Source organism: Poromitra crassiceps, assembly GCF_964638095.1.
Source record: "Poromitra crassiceps genome assembly, chromosome: 3".
Classification (NCBI taxonomy): Eukaryota; Metazoa; Chordata; class Actinopteri; order Beryciformes; family Melamphaidae; genus Poromitra; species Poromitra crassiceps.
In genome coordinates this window covers 79,854,417-79,862,460 of record NC_139625.1, presented here as the reverse complement: position 1 = coordinate 79,862,460, position 8,044 = coordinate 79,854,417, and the positions used below count along the sequence as shown (strand labels likewise).

At 47.3% G+C, this 8,044-nt stretch overlaps 1 protein-coding gene across 1 annotated transcript in view; it reads right to left on the bottom strand.

The window, feature by feature from the left end:
- Positions 1–803: 803 nt before the first annotated feature.
- f2 (coagulation factor II (thrombin)) overlaps positions 804–8,044 on the bottom strand; it is a gene marked incomplete at both ends in the record, with an annotated part of 23,155 nt that continues 15,914 nt past the window's right edge. Inside the window, 8 exons of the mRNA XM_083633177.1 lie at positions 804–959; positions 2,130–2,200; positions 2,944–3,122; positions 3,492–3,665; positions 4,177–4,344; positions 6,464–6,590; positions 7,435–7,539; positions 7,750–8,043. Of these exons, the coding sequence (XP_083489303.1) occupies positions 804–959; positions 2,130–2,200; positions 2,944–3,122; positions 3,492–3,665; positions 4,177–4,344; positions 6,464–6,590; positions 7,435–7,539; positions 7,750–8,043 (1,274 nt within the window). The remainder of the gene's footprint in view (positions 960–2,129; positions 2,201–2,943; positions 3,123–3,491; positions 3,666–4,176; positions 4,345–6,463; positions 6,591–7,434; positions 7,540–7,749; position 8,044) is intronic.

Below are 8,044 nucleotides of genomic sequence, written 5' to 3'. Positions count from 1 at the left end.
AGTTTGCGTTTGCAAAAACAGATAAAAGCCATTAAAAAACACCTGTCTGGTACACAGGCGCACGCACACATGCGGGCCGGGCACACACGCACACGCACACGCACACGCACACACACACACACACACACACACACACACACACACACACACACACACACACACACACACACACACACACACACACACACACACACAATTTTCATAATAAAATGTCCATGTTCTTGTTCAAATCCTGTGTTATTTAAAACAACTAAATGTATCCTGCAATTTCACTTGTCCTCCTTAAAGACAAGTGAGGGAATTAGGCCTAGAAAGTAATTTCTGATGTGGTCACCCTGAGTGAACTGTAGGCCTGTTTGTGGTGTCTGTGTTAAGCAGATATAGCCCATATTTGTGCATAGCTTGTTTTACATTGTCATTATTCATTGTTTAATTGGAGTCATTGTTTGTTCACAAACAGATCAAACACACAAACAGACCCATATCTGGAGATTTGAACTGTCAAACTTTATTACCATCATCTGGCTGGACAGGGAATACAGAACATGATGTGTGTGTGTGTGTGTGTGTGTGTGTGTGTGTGTGTGTGTGTGTGTGTGTGTGAGGACCGCAATGGAAATAAGCCAATGGCTTTATTGTGTTTTTATCCTCGGTGATTGTCTGTGTTTTCCCTGTATTGTTGACATTCACGCAATAAATCAATCAATCAATCAATCAAATGTGTGTGTGTGTGTGTGTGTGTGTGTGTGTGTGTGTGTGTGTGTGTGTGTGTGTGTGTGTGTGTGTGTGTGTGTGTGTGTGTGTTAGTCGTCGTCGGCTCCCCCAGCCTTGTCGATGACCTTCCTCATCCACCTCCTCATGCGGAACAGGTGTGTGTAGAAGCCAAACTTGTCATCTCGGTCGCAGCCTTCGCCCCATGACACGATGCCGATCTGGTACCAGCGCTTGTCCTCCGGGTTCTGATGGGTCAAAAAATGTATTTAAATTGAATACATAAATATATGTAAAAAGAGAGTCCTGCATACTATTGATTGATTTACTTTATTTTGGATAAAGAATGACAACATAAGGGATGACATGAAAAAGTGTAAACACTTCTGGTCTTATAAAAACATGACATACAGTAATACATAACATCAAATAAACCATACAGAACAATCAAGGATAGAAGAACAGGAGACATAAGCCAACATTACACCGGAAGGCTCACACATTACTCTAGCTTACTCAATAGGATTTTTTTCAGAGGGTTTTTAAAACCAGATAATTTGCAGGTTAGGGATCTTGTCACAAAATTGTACAAAATTATATATTTTTATTATTTTTATTCTTGGTTTTTGCAAAGAGTGAGTCAAAGTGAAATGTTTTATGGTCAGTCACTCATTCAGAGTTCACTCACTCACTGGCATCTTTTTTATACAGTTGATATAGTTTATATAATTTAGCTTTATATATAATTACAGGAGATTTAATCATAATTTTTAAATTTTTATTTAATTTTTTTACAATCAACCCGTGACCCTCCAAAGTAATCCCCTGGGTCTCAACCTGGGGGTCGGGACCAATCAATCAATCAATAACCTTTATTTAACCAAGTAAAGTCTCATTGAGATTAAAATCTCTTTTTCCCCCCACCCGGGGGTCACACGATTATTTTGGGGGGTCGCGGGATGATTGTCAAAAAAAGAAAGGGGGTTTCTCCCATGATTAAATCTCACATAGCAATGATTAATGGATTATATAGTAGTATATAAAGCTATATAAACTATAAACTGTATAAAAAAATATTTCAGTGAGTGAGTGAGTGAGTGAGTGAAATCAGTGTGTGAATGCATGCGTACTGGGAAGTCATTGGTTTGGTTGGGCAGTGGCAGGAGGGGGGGTCGCGAACCCCAGCCTAAAGATTTTTGGGGGTCACGGCTCAAAAATGTAGAGAACCACTGCTCTAGAGCAGGGGTGGGCAGATTCTTTTTCCAGAGGGCCATACTGACTTACATCAAGTAAGCGAAGGGCCACACATTGGAGATCATCATACCTGCCAACACTCCTGATGGTACTGTTCTGTGCGGGTAAACCCCAAATGGACCAATGAGAGGCAGTCTTACTGACAGGAGGAAGATGATTCTCACCTTCATCACAAACGGTCCACCGCTGTCTCCTTCACAGGCATCGCCCCGCGTGTTTTCATCCCGCTTATAACCTGCAATACACACACAGCCAGTCTCTACCTCGTCACAATCACAATCACAATCACTTTTATTGCCACAATATGCAAGCATTACATACGAAGAATTTGTCTGAGTGTAAGTATGCAGCGTAGTGGTCATAGCGGTTGGTAGAGGGAGCTTTCAGGCCTTGTTGATGAGGCCGATGGCAGTTGGGAAGAAGCTGTTCTTGTGGTGAACGGTTCTGGTCCTGACAGACCTCAGTCTCTTGCCGAAGGGGTGTGTTTTGAAAAGTTTGTGCCCGGGGTGGGAGGGGTCGGCCATGATCTCACGAGACCGCTTCAGCGTCCGGGCTATGTGCAGGTCCTGAAGGGATGGCAGGTTGCACCTTCCTTCTCAGCACAGCGGCTGATGTGCTGCAGTCTGTTGATGGAGGTGTAGCAGTGGACCATCTGATGTGCTGCAGTCTGTTGATGGAGGTGTAGCAGTGGACCATCGTGGCCTTTGGCACTTTGAATTTCTTCAGCTGTCGCACGAAGTACATCCTCTGCTGTGCCTTCTTGGTGAGAGCTGTGATGTTCAGCTCCCATTTTAGGGCCTCGTACTACTGCTACTACTACTACTACTACTTCTACTACCACGACTAATATAATAATAATAATAATAATAATAATAATAATAATGATAATGATAATGATAATGATAATAATACTAATAAATGTAATAATAATAATAATAAATGTAATAATAATAATAATAATAATAATAATAACTTTACCGGCACAGAACATGTTGTCTGTGATCCTGATGGATGTGGAGGCACGGCAGATGTCCTGCTCTACGATTGGTAGATGGATCTGCTGAAGGACTGTGGGTAAATTCCTGGCCGACGGGTTCCATGTTTCCTTCAGATTCCCCCAGCCAGTCACACGGCCCTTATAGCCTTCCAGCATCAGCCTATTGGACCAAGACAGCTGTCAGTCAACTCACAGCCCCTTCGCCTATCTGAAAGCTCAGTGAATCAGTATTTTCGGTTTTGTATACAGTTTATAATGAGCCAAAGCCACGCCCATTTCCCATAGACATTTCATAAAATGTTTGTAAAAATTGTTTTACTTGATCAAACCAAGTGATTCAGCTAGCTTAGAATCAGGAGAGACCATAGAACAACATTTCACTCCGACCAAAGCAAGAAAAAAAAAAAAAAAAATATGTGCGTGCGTGCGTGCGTGCGTGCGTGCGTGTGTTTAAGTGCGTGTGTGGTGCGTTCATGTGTGTGTGTGTGTGTGTGTGTGTGTGTGTGTGTGTGTGTGTGTGTTTTCTTACGTCTTGGCGACGTTCTTGGATGGCAGGCAGACGGGGTGGATCTGGTCGGTGAATGTGATTGGTCGCCTCATGTGCAGCAGAGCGATGTCACGGTTCAGGTTCTCCTTCCAGTTGTACTTGGGATGGACGATGATGTCATCGATCGCCACAATCTTCTCAATGCCGCGTTCAAATCTGGAAAGTAAAACCTCATTACATCAGGCAGACAGACAGGCAGGCAGGCAGGCAGACAGGCAGGCAGACAGGCAGGCAGACAGACAGACAGACAGACAGACAGACAATCAGACAGACAGACAGACAGACAGACAGACAGACAATCAGACAGACAGACAGACAGACAGACAGACAGACAGACAGACAGACAGACAGACAGACAGACAGACAATCAGACAGACAGACAGACCAGACAGACCCGACAGACCAGACAGACAGACAGACAGACAGACAGACAGACAGACAGACAGACAGACAGACCAGACAGACAGACAATCAGACAGACAGACAGACAGACAGACAGACAGACAGACAGACAGACAGAGAGACAGACAATCAGACAGACCAGACAGACCCGACAGACAGACAGACAGACAGACAGACAGGCCAGACAGACAGACAGACAGACAGACAGACAGACAATCAGACAGACAGACAGACAGACAGACAGACAGACAGACAGCTGTCTCACTTGGCTCGGTTGTGTTTCCCCAGTCGGACTAGGATGTCTGAGGAGCTGAAGTTCTTGTTCCATGGAGGATAGAGAATGCAGTGAGCTGCTGTCAGGATCCACTCGTCTGAGATCAGGCTGGCCCCACACAACAGCTCCTGGGGGGAGCGCTTGTACAGCATCACCTGCCTGGAAACACAGTTCCACTGGAATGAATCCGGGAGACCTGGATGCTAGCACTTCCGGCTCTTATGTGTAAAAGTCAATGGGATTTTTATATGAGGATTTTGGTTAGATGCTTGAAATAAGGTCTGTGCTTAACAAAAGTTGATTAAACAGAGAACTTTGTGTTCAGCAATGATCTTCACAAATGAGGACCACTTTTATTATTTTTGAAGCGTAAATCTTATCACAACTTTCAGAAAAGGCTTCAAAAGTCATAAAAGTGGTCCTCATTTGTGAAGATTATCTTTCTGAACACAAAGTTCGCTGTTTCATAAACTTAACTAACCACAGACCTTATTTCAGGCATTTAGGTTTCAGCCATAAAAAAAGATATATGAATATTACATTGTGACATCAAAAAGATACTGTGAATGTTACATTGAAATATGGAACGTTATGGCTGATTCACTTACTATCCCAAACCCCCTCCCGAAAGCTAAGGGCTGCAGGGTTAGTAGGAGGGCTGCAGGGTTAGTAGGAGGGCTGCAGGGTTAGTATGAGGGCTGCAGGGTTTGTAGGAGGGCTGCAGGGTTAGTATGAGGGCTGCATGGTTAGTAGGAGGGCTGCAGGGTTAGTAGGAAGGCTGCAGGGTTAGAAGGAGGGCTGCAGGGTTAGTAGGAAGGCTGCAGGGTTAGTAGGAGGGCTGCAGGGTTAGAAGGAGGGCTGCAGGGTTAGTAGGAGGGCTGCAGGGTTAGAAGGAGGGCTGCAGGGTTAGTAGGAGGGCTGCAGGGTTAGTAGGAGGGCTGCAGGGTTAGAAGGAGGGCTGCAGGGTTAGTAGGAGGGCTGCAGGGTTAGAAGGAGGGCTGCAGGGTTAGTAGGAGGGCTGCAGGGTTAGTAGGAAGGCTGCAGGGTTAGTAGGAAGGCTGCAGGGTTAGTAGGAAGGCTGCAGGGTTAGTAGGAAGGCTGCAGGGTTAGTAGGAGGGCTGCAGGGTTAGTAGGAGGGCTGCAGGGTTAGTAGGAGGGCTGCAGGGTTAGTAGGAGGCCTGCAGGGTTAGTAGGAGGGCTGCAGGGTTAGTAGGAGGGCTGCAGGGTTAGAAGGAGGGCTGCAGGGTTAGTAGGAAGGCTGCAGGGTTAGTAGGAAGGCTGCAGGGTTAGTAGGAAGGCTGCAGGGTTAGTAGGAGGGCTGCAGGGTTAGAAGGAGGGCTGCAGGGTTAGTAGGAGGGCTGCAGGGTTAGTAGGAAGGCTGCAGGGTTAGTAGGAGGGCTGCAGGGTTAGTAGGAGGGCTGCAGGGTTAGTAGGAAGGCTGCAGGGTTAGTAGGAGGGCTGCAAGGTTAGAAGGAGGGCTGCAGGGTTAGTAGGAAGGCTGCAGGGTTAGTAGGAAGGCTGCAGGGTTAGTAGGAAGGCTGCAGGGTTAGTAGGAGGGCTGCAGGGTTAGTAGGAAGGCTGCAGGGTTAGTAGGAGGCCTGCAGGGTTAGAAGGAGGGCTGCAGGGTTAGTAGGAAGGCTGCAGGGTTAGTAGGAGGGCTGCAGGGTTAGTAGGAGGGCTGCAGGGTTAATAGGAAGGCTGCAGGGTTAGTAGGAAGGCTGCAGGGTTAGTAGGAGGGCTGCAGGGTTAGTAGGAGGGCTGCAGGGCTGCAGGGTTAATAGGAGGGCTGCAGGGTTAGAAGGAGGGCTGCAGGGTTAGTATGAGGGCTGCTGCAGGGTTAGTAGGAAGGCTGCAGGGTTAGTAGGAAGGCTGCAGGGTTAGTAGGAGGGCTGCAGGGTTAGTAGGAAGGCTGCAGGGTTAGTATGAGGGCTGCAGGGTTGGTTATGATGTCCAATGTGTGGCCCTTCACTTACTTTATCTAAGTCAGTATGGCCCTCTAGAAAAAAAATTGCCCACCCCTGCTATAACTTATTGGGTGAAAAAAAATCAAATCACTTCTTTGTGAAAAATGTAAATATTTTTTGATGTGTGCAAGTTATAAAGTCCCCCCCCCCATCATCACTAAGGTCGCTTTCACATATAAGCTGTTTGGTCCACTTTAACCGTGCCAGAGTTCGTTTCCTCACCACACCCTCCTGGCCACGGTCCACCACTAGGCCACGGGGGCAATATTAGCGGTGAGGTCACCATGTGACTGTGTTGTTTATGGTGTGGTTACCATGGTGCTGAGGCCTCCTCGGCGTCGGCGCCCCCGACGATCCTCGCTCCTCTGTAGGAGTCCGCCAGCTCCTTCTCCTTGGCATCCTCCTTATGCTGCCTCTCAAACAGGGGGCGCTCTCCACACACTGCAACACACCCAGCCACTCAACCAGTCAGTCAGTAAATTATTAGCCTGCTATAGGCTACCATGGTCTGCGTGAAAACTCTTTTCTGATTGGATTGCAATTTTCACAGAAATTACAAAGTCCACCGGCCAAACAGGGACCTGCCTCATAGTTGACAACCTAGCCGGCCAATCAGGGACGCCGCTGGCTACACAGTAATGGCATCCCTTGAAGCAATTAACGAGCAGTAACATTAACTTTACAGCAATTAAACAAGAACAGCAGAATGCACCAGCGGAGTTTCGGCGGAAAATATGTTTTTGCCGTTCTTCAGACTGGATTTGGATTTGCCAATGCTGATTGGCTGAAGGAGTTGTCTATCAAGGCAAGGCGAAAAGGGGCGAATGTGAAAAATGTGGTGTTTTCCATCACTGCAAATTGTAGCTGGAGCTGTTAAATAGAGTGCCATAGAACAGGTGTTTTCAAAGTCTGAGACTGTGGGCCTCCCCTCAGACAAAGCTTGGAATTTAGAATACTTGATTAGTTTCACAAAATTCCTGGATGCCTATGGGATCATGATTATGTTATTTGATCCAATACTCAACAATTGAGTCCAAAGTCCAAAATACTTTATGGACTCACGTATTGTGTGTGGGGGAATAGTTCCAGGAAGTACGTTTGAATGCATAACAGTCATGTGACCCGGCAGTGAATGACGATTCCAACTAAAGACAAGAGCCAGATGTTAGTGGACTTTTTGTCCAGTGTGAAAGGGGCTCTCTAGATAACTGGTTAGTTAGTTAGTTAGTCAGTCGGTCAGTCAGCCAATCATGGTGGTGGGTGTAGCAACGGGGGCGGGGCTTACCCTGCTCTCCCTGTCCGAAGCTGCGGGGGGAGAAGAAGGTCTTCCTGGCAGAAGGCAGACGAGCTCGCGCTGCTATGCCCTCCGACACACTGTCTAACGGATCATCTGACACACAGAGAAGCAGGCAGGCAGGCAGGCAGGCACGCAGGCAGGCAGACACACAGACAGAGAGAAAGACAGACAGACAGTCAGACAGGTAGATGTACAGATAGACACACAAATAGACACACAAATACTCAGGTACCTATAAAATACATACAAACAGTACAATAGAGAATACTAGGCTACTTCTTGCAGTACAGCAGCAGTGCTCACCACACAGCTGCAGGGGGCAGTAGTCAATCGTCACGTTTCCGGAGACGATCACGTAGCACCACGGGCCCTCGTCGTCGTCGTCAGGGTTACGGCACTTGTTGCCGGGCAGCTTGATCTCCGGGAGGAACTCCTTCCCCTGGCTGAAGGCCTGGACCATGGGCGACGCCCAGGCCAAACAGGCATGGCCTCCCAGGGTCACTGACAGGTCGCCGGTGTAGTCTACGCCGTGATTGGTTAAACACTCGCCGGTTCTCACTGGCTTAGGGGCCAAAGTGGGTGGGACAAAGACCTCACC